The sequence below is a fragment of the Furipterus horrens genome, unplaced genomic scaffold, assembly GCF_987537825.1.
Source record: "Furipterus horrens unplaced genomic scaffold, mFurHor1.1.pri manual_scaffold_7, whole genome shotgun sequence".
Lineage (NCBI taxonomy): Eukaryota > Metazoa > Chordata > Mammalia > Chiroptera > Furipteridae > Furipterus > Furipterus horrens.
Window position 1 is genome coordinate 103094751 of NW_028327177.1, and position 19281 is coordinate 103114031.

At 40.2% G+C, this 19281-nt stretch overlaps 1 protein-coding gene, 1 non-coding gene and 1 pseudogene across 2 annotated transcripts; all 3 read left to right on the top strand.

Annotated features, from left to right (window-relative positions):
- Positions 1–3076: 3076 nt before the first annotated feature.
- VHL (von Hippel-Lindau tumor suppressor) lies at positions 3077–10681 on the top strand. Its single transcript, XM_090284930.1, has 4 exons — positions 3077–3226; positions 3314–3605; positions 6098–6220; positions 8254–10681. The coding sequence occupies exons 1-4, from the start codon at positions 3077–3079 to the stop codon at positions 8448–8450; spliced, it is 762 nt and encodes a 253-aa protein (XP_090141056.1). The 3' UTR covers positions 8451–10681.
- LOC150004935 (U6 spliceosomal RNA) lies at positions 9042–9148 on the top strand. Its single transcript, XR_016512489.1, has one exon. It is a non-coding gene; the product is annotated as a U6 spliceosomal RNA (small nuclear RNA).
- A 3551-nt stretch (positions 10682–14232) lies between the features above and the next one.
- Positions 14233–16385, top strand: LOC150004936 (ribose-5-phosphate isomerase-like; annotated as a pseudogene).
- Positions 16386–19281: the final 2896 nt, after the last annotated feature.

A 19281-nucleotide genomic window follows, 5' to 3' on the forward strand; every position in this document is an offset into this window, starting at 1 on the left:
AGTGATGTCCACTGGCATCAACATTTGCATTTGCAAAAAACTGGGGCAGGGTTTCCTTTGGCACCTTAGCGCTTGAAACTACTAAGCATGAGGTTGGTATTGTGCCTTAATCTGCATTCTTCTGGTATTAAGGATCTGTATTCCCCAACTATATGACTTTTAAAAATAATTTTTGTGAAACAATTTTCAGATTTGTAGAAAAGTTACAACAAATAATACAAAGAATTTCTATACGTCATAAAACATTTTTGAATTGAGATTTATTTTTAGCCTCAAATCAAAACTTATTCAGTGTGACTTGAAGAGTAAAATAGAAAACAAATACATTATAAGGTGAAATCCATTTTACTGACAGTACTTTTTAACAGTAAGATGTTCCAGTTTAATAAATGATAAGTAATTCAGTTTGGCTTTGACAAACCTTTTGCCTGAAAAGTTGTTCATTAGTGCCCTGGCAAGCATGGCTCAGTTGGTTGGGCATTAACCCTCAAAATAAAAGATCACTGGTTTGACTCCTAGTCAGGCCACATGCCGGGGTTGTAGGTTTGGTCCCCTGTCGGGATGCCTGAGAGAGGCAAGTGATCAATGTTTCTCTCCATCTCTTTCTGTCTCTCTAAAAAATTAATAAATGTTAAAGAAGTTGTTCGTTAGCATTAAATTCATGTGTGTCTACTATGTATGAGTAACAGAGATAAAATGGTGAGAAACACACTTTCTACTCTTGGAGCTTATAGTTATTTACTGTATTTGCCCATGTAGGCCAAAGGACATGAAAATGACATTTGCAGAAAACTTCAGGAAAACACAAAGAAGAGTGCAGTATCAACTTTAATAGGAGAGATATCATAAACCAAAACTGTATGTTTTCTGTTTTGATTTATGGTTATTTAAAAATTTTTTACCATTATAAAATACATCACTATATAAAGATTATGGCTACATGCTAGTTTGGAAAAGCAATTAAAAAATGGCCTGGGAAAATATGTAAAGAATTATCAAAATTCAGCAATAAGAAAACAACCTAACAAAAAAATGAACAAAAGCTCTAAACTGACACTTTGAAGACAAGAGGATGGCAAATAAGGTCATGAAAGATGTTCATCATTAGTCACTGGGAAATACAAATTAAAACTTCAATAGATACCACTATATGATCTATTAGAATGGATAAAAAAATTTACAAGGAACAACAAAATCTTTATAATACTAAGTGCAAGTAAGAATGCGGAGCAACTGGACCACTCATTGCCGGTAGAAATGCAACATGATACAGCCACTCAGGGAAAACAGTTTAGCAATTTCTCATGAGGTTAAACATACACTTACCATATGACCCAGCAATCTCACTCCTAGATGATTTTCACCTAAGAGAAATGAAAACTTACATTTACAAAAAACTGTATGCAGATTTATTCATAATTGCTGGAAACTGGAAACAACTCAATGTCCTTCAGTAGGTGGGTTGAGAGTGGAATACCATTCAGCAATAAAAGGAAATAAGCTGTTGATACATACTACAACATGGATGAATGTTAAATGCATTATGGTAAGTGAAAAGCCAGATCCAAAAGGCTACAAACTGTACAACTGATATATAACATTCTGGAAAAGGCAAAACTATAAAGAAAGAAGACAGGCATCACTGGTTGCCAAGTCATAAGCCTGGTTGTAGGTCTGATCACAAAGGAGGTTTTTGGGGGGTGATGGAATATTCTGCATTTTGATTGTGGTGATAGTTACATGTCTTTTTGTCAAAAATCACATCTATACATCAACTTCAGTAATTATATATGTAAGTTTAAAATAAATTTAGAAGAAAATTCCCTGGGTAGACACATATCAAACTCAAGATAGCTGTCTCTGTAGAGGAAGGAGGGAAATGGGGCCAGGGTGAAAGTTAAAGGGGATTTTTGCCTCATCATTTTATTTATTTATGTAATTTTAATTTTTTATTGATTTTAGAGAGAGAGAGAGAGAGAGAGGAAGGGGGATGGAGAGACATCGATTTATTGTTCCACTTATTTATGCATTCATTAGTTGATTCTTGTATGTGCCCTGACCGAGGATAGAACCTGCAACATTCTAACCAATGGTGCTACCTGGCCAAAGACCCTACTCTTTGTTTTAATTAATTAAAATTTTATCCTCACCCTAAACCTGAAACCTATATAATTGTATTAATCAATGTCACCCCAATAAATGCAATAAAAAAGGGAAAAATGCCAATTTCAAAGATGAACGATTAAAAGCTCAGAGATTTTAGGACTGGCTGGTGTTGCTCAGTGGATTGAGTGCTGGCCTGTGAATCGAAAGATCACCTGGGTTGCGGGCCAGGTCCCCAGTTGGGGGCATGGGAGAGGCAACCTATGCACGTATCTCTCGCATGTTTCTCTCCCTCTCTTTCTCCCTTACTTCTCCTCTCTCTAAAAGTAAATAAAATCTTAAAAAAAAAAAGTTCAGAGAATTTAGTTTTGCTCAACATCACTTATCTGAAGCTACACCTGGAATGAGAACCCATGTGGGTGTGAATTTCAGAGGGCACACACTGAAGTGAGAAAAACGATTCCCTTTTCAGTTTCCTTTAATCTTTCTGATTATGCTCAGGAGAAGGTTGATTTGCTAACATAACACTTGACATCTAACATCTAACACTTGGCTAATCCTTTAAAAACCAAGAGTAGTGTCATAGCTTTTAACAGACTATAGATAAAATTTAATAACTGTTGTTTTGTTTTCTTTGAACTTAGTTTCACTGTTCTCTTCTATGGTAAGGTACAATGAATTTCTCTTGGTGGTAATGATATAAACTTCTTCTCAAACTTGTTTAATTGCTTGCATATGCATAGAATAGCTTTGAAAGGAAGTACAAAAAGCTGGCTATACTTGCTGCTTCCAGGAAATTTTCCTGGGTGGCTAGAGGAACTGGGATGAGAGGGAAAAATTTTAACATTATGCTCTTCTGTATAAAATTTTAACTTGGTGACCCAAAATGGAGACAAAGTTGATTAATGAGAAATTTACTAAGTAAATAATAGCGCAGATGGCAGGGAGAATATGGCAAAAACCATGAGAATTAATGAAGCTACGGAAACTAACAGGGGGAAAAAAACCCATTCTCTACGGGAACCAGGACCTAAAGCGCTGTAGCACCGCCTTCCACCTCCCTGGGGTTAGACGCCTGTGGCTAGATCCATCCGCGCACGCACGGACGCCTGTCCAGGAGCACGTACGCACGCCCCGCCCCTTCTCGCTCCTTCCCTCCCCTCCCCCTGCGGACCGCGAATCCTCGGGCTCCGAGTCACGGGTTGTCTAGGCTGCGGGAGGCAATGCTGCAGTAGGCTGGGAACCTCGGAGAGGCCGAGGCGCGCGCAGAGGAGTACGGCTGGGGAGAGTCGATAGGGCGGAGGCGGTGGCCGCGGAGGAGATGGAGGCCGGGAAGCCACGGCCGGTGTTGCGCTCGGTGAACTCACGCGAGCCGTCGCAGGTCATCTTCTGCAACCGCAGCCCGCGCGTCGTGCTTCCTGTGTGGCTCAACTTCGACGGCGAGCCGCAGCCTTATCCCACGCTGCCGCCGGGCACGGGGCGTCGTATCCACAGCTACCGAGGTAGGGTCGCGGCGCCCTCTTTGTCCCGCTGCTTGAGCGCCTGCCCGCCGCTGGTGAGCTCTCCCCAGCGCACTAGGCCTCATAGCAACAGCAACGGTGGCACGAACTAATCGAAACACCCCCCCCCCCCAATCCGGGGAGGCAGGTGCTGTTGTCATTATTATTCTCTTTCATGCATTAGAAACAGAGGCCTCAGCGAGGTCGTGACCGATCCATTTGGACTCTACTAGTTAGTAGAAAACCATTCTTCTTTATAAGACTGATTAACTAAAATTTGTTGGTGACTTTCCCCCAATCCCCTTCCACTTGTAGTTACCCTAAAATAAGTGCTCCATCCCTAATGCCCATTTGTGCAGTCCGCGAATGGAAGAAATCTAACATTCTCCGATGTCCCCAGTGGGCCAGGTCCGCTAGGGGTCCCGCGTGCCTGGAGAACACAGGCTAGTGGGGAGACAGACGATGCATAAACAGATGAGAATAAGGCAATGCGGTAGGAACGGAGCGGGCTGCTGGAATTTGGAGCCGACATCTGTCTGCTCATTGAAGGGGAGGTGAGGATAGGGGTGATGGTTGTAGCGGTGGTGGTGATGATGGTGGTGCGTGTACACCTGTGGTCTCAGCTTCCCAGAGAAAAAAAGGGAATCCTGCAGGATGAATGGGGGCTAACCAGCCAAGACAGCAGTTCTAGGCAAGAGGGAACGGCATAGGCTAAAGGAGGAGAGGTATGGAATGGTGGGAGAGGAAGCCCTAAAGGTGATTTTACACCTAGGGAAATGGGGGACTTTGAAAGTTTTCCAGCAGGGACATGACATCGCCAGATTTACATTCTAAAACACCCACTCAGGTTGCAAAGTGGTTTGGCGGGAAGATTGCTGTTGAGGAACCAGTTAGGAAGCTGTTGTTATAACCCAGGGCGGGTGGGGGTGGGGATAACTAGGCCTTGTTGCCTAAGGAGGTAGTAATCTTCCCATGGCTTTAAAGAAGAAAAGTAGTCCTAGTTGGCTTTAATTTTCACAACTATAGAAACAGACTCAGATACAAAGAACAAATTTATGGTTGCCAGAAGGTAGGAGAGTTGGGGGACTGGGTGAAAAAGGCTGAAGGGATTAAAAAGTACAAATTGGAGATTACAAAATAGTCAAGGGGATGTAAAGTACAGCATGGGGAATATAGTCAGTAATATTGTAATACCAATATATGGTTCCAGGTGGCTACTAGACTTACGGAGGGGGGCGTAATCACTTCATAAATTATATGAATGTCTAACCACTATGCTAGACACCTGAAACTATTATAAAATAATACTGAATGTCAACTGTAATTGAAATATAAATATTTTTTTAAAAATAAAAAAATTTTCACAACACCCTGAGAGGAGCCTGATGGATCTTTTTTCCTTGAGGGTGGTATATTCAATGCTTCTTAAACTTTTACACCATGGTTGCCTAATATTAAATGAGGAAGAACACAGTTCTTCCAGGGATCAACATTTCTGTAGTCTCCTACTATATCTAGAACATTATGTGAATTTTGTATTCTTCTTCAAAATTTATCTGTGCCTCATTTAATACAAAAAGTTTTTAAAATATTACTTATGTGAATGTATTAATGTTACGGAACTATACATTTAAGTATTTAAGTATCTTGGTTTAAATGGCAATTTTATGTTATGTACATTTTACCACAATAAAAACATTACTAGTTTACATTTCTTAAAATTTACCATCAAATCTTCAGGTAAGTTTATGCCCCAGGAACACCTGCTCTATTTATTTTTAGATATCTCCTCCTTAAACAGAATTTTAGACCTGGGGGTTTGCCTCCATTCTTCTCTCTTGCATATGATGTATTTGTTTCTAAAATTCAGGTATAATTTACATAGAGCATAATGTGCAGATCTTAGGGTTTGATGTCTTTTGACAAATGTAGCAACACCTAATTCAAGTTATAGATTAGAACATTTCCATCACCCCAGAAAGTACTCTCTTGCCCCTTTGCACTCAGTCCCCTCCCTCCCAGAGGCACCCAGTCTTCTGATTTTTTACATCATAGATTAGTTTCATCTGTTCCTGCAGATTGCACCCTCTGTCTTGCTTCTTTCTCTCAACATTATGTTTTTGAAAGTTCTTGTTTTTGAGAAGCACAGATTTGAGGAGTCAGTGACCGCCTTTCTTTTAGTTTGCAATGCTGATGTGATTTGCAATTCATGTACTTTGTTTTTCCTCCATGGTAGAAGATAGGGGTATGATTTGGAACCTCAAGTACATGCTCTTCTATTTTTAGTCCTGTTGCCTGAGAAAGCCACTTGCCTTTTTCAGACCTATTTTCTCATGTGTAAGTGAATCTTGTGAGGATTGAATAAGCTAATACTACTGGAAGGCCTTTGTATGATAGTTAAACAGAATGGCAGGTATTTTAATGTTAGTTATCAGTTGAGGGAGATGAAGGAAATAGGTGTGTGGCTATTTAACACCCTCTCCTTGTATTAACAGGACACCTTTGGCTCTTCAGAGATGCTGGGACATATGATGGGCTTCTGGTTAACCAAACGGAACTGTTTGTGCCATCACTCAATGTGGATGGACAGCCTATTTTTGCCAACATCACACTACCAGGTACTGATGTTCAATCTTATTTTTCAAAAATATAAGGCTGTTGTAATAAGTAGAAAGGCCACTTGTAGAAGCCAAGCCCTTACTGATTTTTACTTGATGCTCAGCAAGGTATTCAACCTTTCTGTGTCTGATTCTCCACCACAAGTAAAATGGAAGTAATATATTTGTAGGCTCTGTATTGAGCAGAGGTGTTGTGATGTCTCAAAGGCTCTTTGGGCTGGTCAGAGGCAGGCTAAATTAAAATATCTGATTGTAGAGTTATGAATGCATTTTGTTGCCCTGGCCTTAGAGCAGAATTATGGCCTGGAGTCTCAGGAGAAGAACAAGGTGTAGAGAATGAGATATCATGGCTAATTTGTATGATTTCTAGTATTGTATCTTTTTTTTTGAAGTATATTTTATTGATTATGTTGTTACAGTAGTTCCCATTTTTTCCCCCTTTGCTCCCCTCTGCCCAGTACTCCCATTCCCTCCAGCAATCCCACCCTCCTTAGTTCATGTCTATGGGTTGTGCATGTAAGTTCTTTGGCTTCACCCTTTCCTATATGATTCTTAACTTCCCCCTGTCTATTTTGTACCAACCGATTATGCCTCTTAATACCTGCACCATTTCCCCATTTCTCCCCCTTCCCCCTCCCAGCCGATAACCCTCCAAATGATCCCCATACCTATGATTCTGTTCCTATTCTGGTTTGCTTAGTTGGATTTGTTTTTATTTTTTAGATTCAGTTGTTGATGGTTGTGAGTTTGTTGTCATTTTAGTGTTCATAGTTTTGATCTTCTTCTAGTATTGTATCTTTTAATGTTATTAACCCAGTCAAGCTCAGTCACAGTGCCGATTAGGTTAAAAAAAATCACTGAATTGAACATTAGCATCATCGTGTACCATTTGTTTAAAACTCAGGTGATTATGGGAACAAATCTCAATCCATTGATATTTTTCTTCCTGACTGTTGTTGTCATTTTGGTTCAAATAAACTCATAAAAATTCTTAAAAACAAAATCTCAAGCCCTGGCTGGTGTAGCTCAGTGGATTGAGCACCGGTCTGCAAACCGAAAGGTTGCCAGTTTGATTCCCAGCCTGGGTTGTGGGCCAGGTTTCCATTTGGTGGAGTGAGAGAGGCCACCGATCAATGTATCTCTCTCATGTTGATGTTTCTCTACCTCTTTTTCTCCCTCTCTTCCCCTCTCTCTAAAAGTAAATAAAATCTTTAGAAAAAAAACAACAAACCCCTCAAGTATTTCAACCTCTTAGGTTGAACCCTAAGAAACTGATGTTCTTGTGGGTTAAAAAAATAACACTATCTGCAGCTTCATAAGGTTCAAACTAATATGTGCATGTAGATTCTATTTTAAGGAAGTGGGTGTACAAAAATGATCACTGATAAGTAAATTTTGCCTCGTGGGATATCCTTAAAGGGTAAGTTCTGTGAGTAAAATCAGATTTTAGTTCCCTCAAAATCTAATTATACACTGTTTTGGTTATGTATTACTTTGTGACATCTATTCCAAAACTAACAACAGCCACTTAATTTGTTCATAATCCTGCAGTCTGGGCTAGCTCAGCTAGGTAACTCATTGGTGGTCACTGGAGTTGCTGTCTTTTCCTGGCATGTTGGCTGAGGGCTGGGCTTCTCTCCCATGTGTCTCATTGCCTGTCCTTTGTGTGTGACCTCTCCTGCAGGGTAACTCAGGGTTTCTGAGAGGGTAAAAGCCGAAGTTGCCAGGCTTTCTTAAGGCTTAGACCCGAAATTGCCACCCTGTCACTTCACTCACATTCAGCTGTTAAAGTGCATCACAGGCCTAGCCTGTCCACTTTCAAGGTCATGAATACCATGAAATGTCAGTTGGGGCCGTCACGTTATATTCTGCCACATCACATGTACTCCACATGTACTCACTTTTTTTTTGCCCAAAGTGAGGTCCATCTGTAGTAAATGTAATTGGCATAGTTGGCAAAGCCTCTTGCTCATCTTTTTGTCTCAAGGCCTGCCTGAGTTTGCTGCTGAAGGTTCGGTTTTCTGCCCTTACAGTGTATACCCTAAAAGAGCGATGCCTTCAGGTTGTCCGAAGCCTAGTCAAGCCTGAGGATTACAGGAGACTGGACATTGTGAGATCACTGTATGAAGATCTGGAAGACCACCCAAATGTGAAGAAAGACCTGGAGCGGCTGACACAGGAGCATATTGAAAGTCAACGGATGGCAGGGGAGAATGAAGATTTTAATTGAAATTTGCCCTCTTGAGTCCTAGCTTTTGATGGAACTCACTAGTCTTAATCTAGATACAGGACTGATCACTTACTCTCGATTTCAAGGTGTCTCATTCTTAGAGTAAAAAAATGCTTCATTACTTAAAGTTAACAGACTTCCCTAGGCATTGTGATGATTAGGGGCAAATATCACAAAATGCGATGCTGCCCTTTTTATAAAGAGAAGGTAGTTGTATTTTTGCCTCTTAGTAGGTCAGGAAAGTTTCTGTGTAAGAGCTTTTGTGTAAGTAATTCAATGAGAATTGCAGCATAGTCTTTGATTGTAAGAAAGCAGTGGCATCTGCTTTTCATTGTGCTATTGTGGTTGGTGATGTGTCTGCCTCCTGCTTGAGAAGACTGAGATGTCCTTGAGGCAGGGACACATCTGTTTCCTCTTTGAGACCTCCGTGCCTCTCACATTATGAGCCTTCATCAGTCTTTGTGAATGAACAAACCAGTGTATACTTTGGTAGAAAGTGTTTGGAGGGTTTGCCCTTTTTTTTTCCAGGGGGCAGGAAATAGGGGACCTTAAAGTGTGTACAGCAAATCAGTGTCTTAAGGGAATCATTGTATGCTTTCTTCGGCACCACATATACTAAAACATGAGCAATACAGAGAGGGTTAACATGGCCCCTGTGCAAGGATGACACGTAAATTCGTGAAGCGTTCCATATTTTGTGCAGTGCCCCGGCGGGCGTCCTCATACCTTTTGCTTAGCTCAGAAATATGAGTCAGAGCACAGTGTGTGGCACTCAATAGCAAAATTGTGACTTTTCACTGTAAAAATATTCATGTAAGATAGTCTGTAAAATGAAAATGAAGCTGAGTTATGCCTGGGGCATTTATGCTAATATGTTAACTTGCATTTCCTTCATAAACCTTAAACATTCTGAAATCCAGTTATTTAAAAGGGGGGGGAGAGGAACATTTTATAGAGAGCACTTTATAATTTTCTAATTTTTATACTTTTATCTTTTCACTATTGTTTGTGTTGTTTTATTTCTGTTTCTAAACCAGGATTAGATTTTTACAGTTATTGTGACGATAGCTTTTTTGCAACTGGACATCTGCACAGAAGACAGGAGAAAATAGCTGTCCTCTTGTATAACTCTAGTATTAAGGAGGGACTACTGTACTGTACGCAGGTTTTTCCAAGTGTGGCTATTGCTGTTTCTTTTTATAAATTCGTGACATTTTTGTTTGGTTCAGCATTTTTCACCAAGCCGGATTTGGTGACACTTTGCACTTGGCTGGAGATGAAGCTGAGGCCCTCTATAAACTCCATGAAGTTACTGCTCACACACAGTGGATTCAGAGAGTAGCCTGGACTGTTTTACAGTTTTATAAATGTACAGATACATTTTTATATGCCAGACTTAAATCCATTTAGTACTTCTGTCAGGCTTCCTTCCTGGTGACAGTTAAAAAAAATTCAGTAGAGAAGATTTTGGAAAAGTAAAAGGAGGAAAAAGATCACTGTAGACACTACTTAAACACAATCACTAACAGCATTTTGAATTTTCAGCCCTTTCTAGGGTTACTTTTATTAGGTTTTTACGTAGTTGAAGTTATACTGTACATATAGTTTTGTATTCTTTTTCATTTAACTTTATAACTTAATTATCTTTTCATGTCGTCTCTAAACTCCTCATAGATTTTAGCACAGTCTTTTGTAAATAATGTTGTGGTATTTCTTGGCATCTGTTCCCTTAAACTAACCTTTGAGCACAATTCCTGTGCTCTGCAGAGTGAAGTGAATGAAACAAAGGCTCTACAGTTGTCTCACTATTACATTAAGTTTCACCCAATCTTGTTCCGCTCTTCCAACATTCAGCAAAATAGTTGGCTTTTTCTTTTTTTAAAGCATGTTGTAGTACTCATTCAGTGATATACCTCTAAATATCTAATTTTTTTGTGTTGAATTGTTGGATAGGGAAGAAGAAATGTGGGTAGAGAAAGTAGCTGTCTGAATTCCAGAGTGGGATAGGAAGGGGACTATGGAAGTCTGCTGGTGCTGGCTTAGTTTGGCATTGGTTTTATATTATTTTTAACCTGTCTTTGTGTCAAAATGAGATTTCATGTTCCTCTTGTTAAAACATGCAGTTTGAGAATTGTGTTTTTTGTGTTGTCCAAGGAAGATTGAAAACCTGTAGCATGAATAATATGTTGTTCGTTTGAAGTCTTATGAATGTATTAAATGTATTAAGAAACTGCTGTTTCCTATTTTGACTTTTAAAAAGTTGTTCTTTAAATATATTAAATGGTGCTGAGTAAAGGAAATAGGGAAGGGTGTGTGTTGTTATTTTAACTAGATTCTTCTCTCCTGGAGAGTTGTGAGAGTCATGTTTATTTAAAGGCTTAAGGTGGGAGGAGGGTAGCAGACACAAGCAACTAACTTCATTCTCAGTCCCTTCTTTTTTCAATGCTGAATGTTCCTTTTCACTTTATTTTTCTCATAAATATGAAATATTACTGTAAAAAATTAAGCACTACAGAAAAGTATTACAAAAAATCTTTACATTGGAACAGAGGTTTTTCCCCATGAAATCAGAACCAGTCTTAACAGACACTTTATTGAGGAAGATATGCAGATATTAACTAAGCATGTGACAAGATGTTTCATGTATGTCATGAGGTACTACAAGGCACCTTTTAAGAAAACCGATACCACCAAATGGTGACAAGGATGCAAGGCAGCAGGAACTTTCATTCACTGCTAGTGAGAATGAAGAGTGGTACGGCCATGTTGGAAGGTAGTTAGGCAATTTCATTTTTAAGATTTTATTTATGTATTTTTAGAGAGAAGGGACGGGAGGGACAAAGAGGGCGGGAAACATCGACTGGCTGCTTCTTGCCTGCCCCCGACCAGGGACCCAGCACACAACCCAGGCATGCGCCCTGATCGGTAATCGAACCAGCGACCTTTCATTTTGCAAGCTGGCGTTCAATCTACTTAGCTACACCAGCTAGGGCTGGCAATTTCTTATGAAACTAAACGTAATCTTACCATAAGATCCACCAGTTGTGTTCCTTGGTATTTACTCAGAGGAGTTCGAAACCCTGCACATGGATATTTATAACAGCTTTATTCATAATTAACAAAACTTGGGAGCAACTAAGATGTCCTCCAGTAGGTGAATGGATAAATAAACCGGTATATCTAGACAATGGATTCTTTAGCACTAAAGAGAAATGAGCTGTTGACTGAAAAGACACAGAGGAAACATGCTTATTACTTAGTAAAAGAAGCCAATCTGATAAGATCACAAAACTGTGATTCCAGCAATATGTTATTCTGGAAAACGCAAAATCATGGAGTAAAAACATCAGTGGTGCCAGGGTTTGAGGAGAGGGAGGAATGAATAGGTAGACCACAGGGTTTTTTAAGGCAGTCAAACTATGTTACTACAGTATCATATACTATATTATACACTCTACTACATGATCTATGATATCATACATTCATCCCCACCCATAGAATGTACAACACCAAGAGTTGTCTCTAAGGTAAACTATGGAGTGGGTGATAAGGATGTGTCTACATAGGTTTAGTCAGTTATAGAAAATGTATCACTCCGGTGGGGGATGGTGATAATAGGTGAGGCTATGTGTGTGTTTGCAAGAGGTATATGGGAAATCCTGTACCTTCCTCTCAATTACGCTGTAAACATAAAACTGTTCTAAAAAATAAACTCTGTTATAAAAAATAACCAAAAAGACAAATGGTTAATATTTCACTAGTGCTTATATTGAGAAAGTGATAAAAGGGCACTGGGATTTCTAGCCCAGAGAATGTGAAATAGGTATCCGTGTTTTGCACTCTTGACATAGGAATACCAGCATGAGTTTTCCGGATACTTTCATACTGGATTTCTCTGTGTTAGCATTGTTAGCACCTCAGTCCCACTCTCTGCCAGTCGAGGGGCTGCCTGACACCCCTTCACTGTTTCTCCTTTTTTCTTTTCTTTCTTTTTTATTTATTTATTTTTAGGGAAGGAGAGGAATGTTCCTTTGTTGTTCCACTTAGTTATGCATCCACTGGTTGATTCTTGTGTGTGCCCTTACCGGGGATTGAACCTGCAACCTTGGTGTATCAGGATGACAGTAACCAACTGAGCCATCCTTCCAGGGCTTACTATTTCCCCTCTCTGTTGGCATACCTAAACTCCCTGCCCTAACAAAATATTTTCATGGGACTCTCCCCACCTTCACCACACATACCCAGTAATCCATTAGCAGAGCACAGAAATATTAGATACACTAGTGGTGGTGGTAAGAAGGATTGAGCAATAGCGTTGGATATATAACAGGAAACCCCACAAAACTTGTTTCAGGATTTGGAACATGAAACCTCAGGGAATAATATGTCAGTTCAACATACAAACAAATAGCAATATACTGTCTCCCTAGGCCTTAGGGAGAAAACATGAAAGATTATTTTGTTTCAGTTGGGAGAATTTAAGGGTCCTAGAGGACTGGAGTGGGCCTGCAGATGTTAATAAGAGAGCTAGGACTACTGGAAGAACCATTTTATTTTTTGATAAATTGAAGGAAAGTTAATGGGGCAAAGGATAATTTAGCAGCACTTTGCTTGATGGGGAGTGACATGGGGTGACATTCTTCACCTGTAGGAGGGTGATCATTTACCTAGGTCCAACCCAAGTTTGTTGAGAACTTTCACTGTATGTAGTTGTAGTCTAGCCTACTCTGTCCTGGAGCAACTACAGGGAGTGAGGGGAATTTTGAGGGTGGTCTGGTGTGGCCCTGGGGCAGCCGTTTTCCAAATACTGGTTTATGATTTTCATTGATAGACATTAGGATTGACCTATCCCTCCTGTAGATGAGAAAGCAGAGCCCTCTGGAACAGACCCCAATACTATAAATAAATTTATGTTGTTGGGAGATTGGGCAAATAAAATATGGTGCTCCTAAATAAACCATTAAAAAGAAAAAGGTAGGTGACAAAAAACTTTATTATTGAAGAATATACAGAAAATTTAATGTGTTTAAAATTTTTATATTTAAAGCATTTATTTTATAGAAGTCTAAATACATGTGAAAGTATATATTACAAACTATTAATAATGGTGTTCCCCCAGGGATGAGACTATGGGAAGGTGTTAACTTGCTTTTTCTCTCCTCCCTCTTTCTGAAATAATGGGAAAAAATGTTACACACACACAGACACATACACAGACACACACACGTCTCTGCCCCTGGTTCCCTGCACAGGACTCCTAAAACCCTTGCAAATTCCTAAGTGTTAAGAGCTGTAGGAGCATCTTTTGTTCTAAATGAGGTAACTCTTGGTGAGCCTCTGGATGGGGGCTGGTCACCAGAAAGACCAAGCCATAATTAGAAGCTTGTGATTTCCAGCTCTGCCCAACCCCCTACTTCTCTAGAGAGGGAAAGGATTGGATGTAGATTAATAATTGATTATGCCTCCATAAAAATCCCAGTAGCACAGGGTTCAGAGAGCTTCCAGGTGGGCTAACACATCTGTTAGATAGGACAAGGGTCTCAAAGTCTGGGCCACTCTTACTAAATGCTATTATTGGTAAATGTTAAAATGTAGCACAGTATTTTGCAGACCGCTGTAAAGAGGATGAGCTTGTGAGCAACACAATACAGTAGGTCTAGCTGGCTGCAAAGAAGAAATCAACCTATAATTGACCAAATAATGTATATAAGCAATGGCTAAGACTCCCTTTGGGGAGACAAAGTTTTGGATATGGATCTCCTGTCTCTTTTTTGCTGCAGGTAAAAACTACCTTACAATAACTACATTTTGCACTTGAATGGAATACCCCAAGCAGCAAACCCCTTGAGTTCACACCTGGAACATGATGTACCCTGACTCCATAGTGACAGAAGCCCCTGTGCTGGGGACGCTATATCCTTTTTAAAGAAAGACTTCTATTTATTTATTTTTAGAGACAGGGGAAGGGAGGGAGAAAGAAAGGTAGAGAAACATCAATGTGAGAGAGAAGCATCAATGTGAGAAAGAAACATCAATCAGTTGCCTGTTGTATGCCCCCAGCTGGGGACTGAACCCGCAACACAGGCATGTGCCCTGACTGGGAATTCAAATTGGTTACCTTTCGATTTGTAGGATGAAACCCAACCAACTGAACCACACCAGTCATGGCTGGGCCCTGTATCCTTTTAAAAACTGGTTAACATAAGTGTTTCCCTAAGTCCTGTGAACCTTTCCAGCAAATTAATTGAATCGGGGTGGTGGTGAAGGGGGCTTCATGCGAACTTCCAATTTGTAGCCAAGGCAGACAGAAGTTGTGGGTAACCTGGGGGCCTACTACTTGTGATTGGCACCTGAAGTAGGGTGGGAACAGTCTTGTGAGGATCCCCTAACCTGTGGGATCTGATGCTATCTCCAGGTTGACAGTGTCAGAATTGAGTTTAAATTGTGTGACACCCAGCTGGTGTCACAGAGAGTAGCTTGTTTGTAGGGGGGATAAAACCAGAAGTGCCAAAGTGAAATATTCTGTGTAAAAGTAAAGGAGTGTCAGGGCTCAAGACAAATATCCCCAAATATCCTACAATGGCATATTGATGACTTTGAAATAAAGTTACTTGACAAGCAGCGTGTGCCAAAAGGGCACTTTGACCTTCCCAATCTCCTTGAAAGCAGGAAATACAGTCAGACCTCATTTCTCACATGTCTAACAATTTGCTTCTTGACCAAGTTGTTCAAGGGAGCGGAGGATGTCTCAGTTGTCTAACAAAACTTCTGTTCTTGAGCCCCACCCTCCTTTCATGCTGAAAATGATAACTCTCCCCTGTGAAAGATGTCCTTCTGGTACCTGGAAGACACACCTTATCACTAGAATTAACTGAGAGCCAAAAAGTTATTATAATCAAATCTTATTGCCTGTTTTATAACTTACTAGTTTGTTTAAATTCCATGTCAATGAATACATAAACTTGGCAGTCCGGGATTTGCAGCGGCGTGAGCTGATGGAGCACCAGTGGGAGGGAAACCAACAGTGTCTTTCCTGGCCCCTCAACAATGTCCATGGCCAAGGAGGCCAAGAAGCTTGCGGACCACGTGACAGTGGAGAATCACTTCGAAGAATAACAAAGACAGTCTGTTAGGGTACAAAATCCGCTCTTCTCAGATCGCTGACCATCTGAATAAAACGCCCATAAAATAATAAAATAAAATAAAAACAACCAAGTCCTGGGAATTGGAAGTGGTTCTACATTTGTCCATGCTGTGCAGCGAACAGCTGAATGAGTGAAACAAGGGAACCTGTATCTCATCTGTATTCCCACTTCCTCCCAGGCCCCTCAGCTCACCCTGCACTCTGGCTTAACTCTCAGTGCCCTGGGCCAACACCCTGAGATTGACCTTGCTGTGGATGGTGCTGACAAAGTGCTGTAGATGCTGATCTCAATCTCATCAAGCATGGGGGAGGAGGCTGCCTGACTCAGGAGAAGATTGTGGTGGGCTATGCCGTTCGCTTCATAGTGATTACTCATTTCAGGAAAGATTCGAAGAACCTTGGGGATCAGTGGCACAAGGGAATCCCCACTGAGGTCATCTCTATGGCTTATGTCCCAGTGAGCAGAGTTGTGATTCAGTAGTTTTGGGGAGTGGCTGATTCTTGTATGTGCCCTGACTCGTGATTGAACCTGCAACCTTGGTTTATCAGGATGATAATGGGAATTTTATCCTGGACTGGGAGTTTGACCCAGTGCACAAATGAGTGAAATGAACACAGCTATCAAAACCATCCTGGGTGTGGTGGACACAGGCCTAGTCGTCAATATGACTGAGAAAGTCTGTTCGAGATGCAAGTCAGCTCAGTGAACATGAGGGAGAAGCCTTTCTGTTGACCCTGTCAGGAGTGGAGTGTGCTCACCTGGAGCCCGCAGCCCGCAGCCCACAGCCCGCAGCCCACAGCCCACAGCCCACAGCTAGGTGCCTGGCCATACCTCTCCAGGAGTCTTTGCCTTAATGTCTCTGTGCAAGGTGGACAGTGCTAGGGTGGGGGCTGGGCAGTTAAATCCAGTATTCTCAGGTATTGTTATTAAATGTCTTTTTAAAAAAACAAAACAAAACATATATATATATATTACTATTAAAGATACTCAGTTTCTTTAAATAAAGTGGAACTTGATTTCATGTTTTATATAAAACATTTACAAAACAAAAGAAGGGGACTGTCTTTTAGACTTTTAACTTGAGCCTGCTGGTTAAGTTTCTAAATATTGAGTTTGCTGAGTAATGTAAATCAAAACTTCTTTAAACTGGTAAAATGAAAGGCTCAGCCAGCAGTGATTCCCTGATACCTTACTGAAAACATCGCAGTTTACTTTTTTATCATACTCCTTTTTGGCTTTTGGTTTCTAGTTTTTATTGTGATCACGCAGGATACCTTGTTACATATTTTAAGATGAGGTTTACAAAAGTCTGGTGAGTTGAGCAGTGTGGTGTTTAGTGACTCAGTGCAAACTATCAGGGAGAAAATGTGGTTCTTTTGTTAAGATCAGGAGGTTCATTCAGACCCCTGTTGTTGGAAGCAATTGGCCAGAAATACTTGCTGGTACTGCTGTGAAATGGAAGTATATTTAAATGATTGTCTTTTTGTTGTTAATATTTTATCCATTCATGTATTATTACTTGCATGGGTCAGCATCAGAAGTTTTCACCTCTTTATTTTGCTTGAGGGTTCAAATAAAATAATATGGTGGCATTCTTTTTTTTTTTTTTTTTTTTTTTTACTTTTTGGGGAAGAGACTTCAGGGGCACTCTGGTCCAGTGGTTCTCGGAGTGTATTGATTCAGGTTTGGGGAGCTTGTTGCAAATTCAGATTCCAGGCCCTTTATCCTCAGAATCCAATTCAGTGAGTCTGTACTGAGCCCCAGGGATCTGTATTTCTTTTTAAAAAATTTCTTTATATATTTTTTCATTTTTGATGTATTGTTTATGCTATTACAGATGTCCCTTTTTACCCTTTCTCTCCCCTCCACCTAACCTACCCCCCCACTTCCATAGTCAATCCCCAGACCATTGTCCATGTATTTTCTTTGACTAATCCATTGACCTTCTTTCAGTCAGTCCCCACCTTCCCCCCTCCTCTCTTACAGCTGTCAGTCTGTTCCCTGATTCCACACCTCTGGTTCTATATTGCTCATTAGTTTATTTTGTTCATTAGATTCCCCTTTTAAGTGAGATCATATGATATTTGTCTTTTACCAACTGACTTATTTCACTTAGCATGATAGTCTCCAGTTCTATCCATGCTGTCACAAAAGGCAGGTATTCCTTCTTTTTTCTGCTGCATAGGTTTCAATTATATAAATGTACCACAGTTTTTTGATCCACTCATCTACTGATGGGCACTTTGGCTGTTTCCAGCACTTGGCTATTGTAAATAGCACTGCTGTAAACACAAGGGAGCATAAGTTCTTTTGAATTGGTGTTTTGTGATTAGGGTATATTGCCAGCAGTGGAATTGCTGGGTCAAAAGGCAGTTTCATATTTAATTTTTTGAGGAAATCCTGTATTATTTTCCACAGTGGCTACACTAGTCTGCATTCCCACCAACAGTGCACTAGGGTTCCCTTTTCTCCATATCCTTACCAGCACTTGTTGTTTGTTGATTTATTAATGATGGCCATTCTGACAGGTGTGAGGTGATATCTCATGGTGCTTTTAATTTGCATCTCTCTGATGGCTGGTGATGTTGAACACCTTTTCATATGTCTGTGGGCCATCTGCATGTCCTCCTTGGAGAAGCGTCTATTCAGGTTCTCTGCCCATTTTTTAATTGGATTGTTTGTCTTCCTGGTTTTGAGTCATGTGAGTTCTTTATATATTTTAGAGGTTAAACCATTGTCTGATGTATCATTGGCAAATATGTTCTCCCATACAGTCACTTCCCTTTTCATTTTAATGGTGGTTTCTTTAGCTGTGCAGAAGATTTTTAATTTGATTTAGTTCCATTTGTTTATTTTTTTCTTTATTTCCCTTGCCCTAGTAGATATGTTGGCAAAAATATTGCTATGTGATATATCTGAAAGTTTACTATCTATGTTTTCCACTAGGATTTTTATGGTATTCTAACTTATATTTAAGTCTTTAATCTATTTTGAGTTTAGTCTGGTGTGTGGTGTAAGTTGGTGGTCTTGTTTCATTTTTTTGCATGTACCAGCCCAGTTCTCCCAACACCATTTATTGAAGAGGCTATTTTTACTCCACTGTATGCTCGTGCCTGCCTTTGTCAAATATTAATTGACCAGAGAGACATGTATTTATTTCTGGGCTCTCTATTCTGTCCCATTGATCTGTTTGTCTGTTCTTATGCCAGTACCAGATAATTTTCATTACAGTGGCCTTGTAGTTATGGTGCCATTCTTAAAAGAATACATAAAACTTGCTCAGATTCCTCTTTATCACTGAATTTATTTTTTGTTCTGTTCATTTCTCACACATTTGTTTCTTTGTCTAAATATATAAAAGGTACCCAGTTTGATCATTTCTTTGAGCCTCATTTTATGAACTGAGCATTATATTGTGATTCTCCTGTGATATTAAATGGAATTTTCTCCTGTTAACCTAGTTTTATGTAAATTTTATTATTATTAGTCAAGCCATAAGAACTAAAGAAGGGCCCTGGGCTGTGTGGCTCAGTGTATTGAGTGCCGGCCTGTGAACCAAAGGGTCGTTGGTTCAGTCCCCAGTCAGGGCACATGCCTGTGTTGCCCAGGTCCCCAGTTGGGGGTGCATGAGAGGCAACCACACATTGATGTTTCTCACTCTTTCTTTCTTTCTCCCTCCCTTCCCC

Coding starts and splice junctions, on each gene's coding strand:
- VHL (XM_090284930.1), top strand. CDS start 3,077: ATGAAGCTACGGAAACTAACAGGGGGAAAAAAACCCATTCTCTACGGG. Junction 3,227..3,313: donor GGACGCCTGTCCAGGAGCAC/GTACGCACGCCC, acceptor CGGGTTGTCTAG/GCTGCGGGAGGCAATGCTGC. Junction 3,606..6,097: donor TCGTATCCACAGCTACCGAG/GTAGGGTCGCGG, acceptor TTGTATTAACAG/GACACCTTTGGCTCTTCAGA.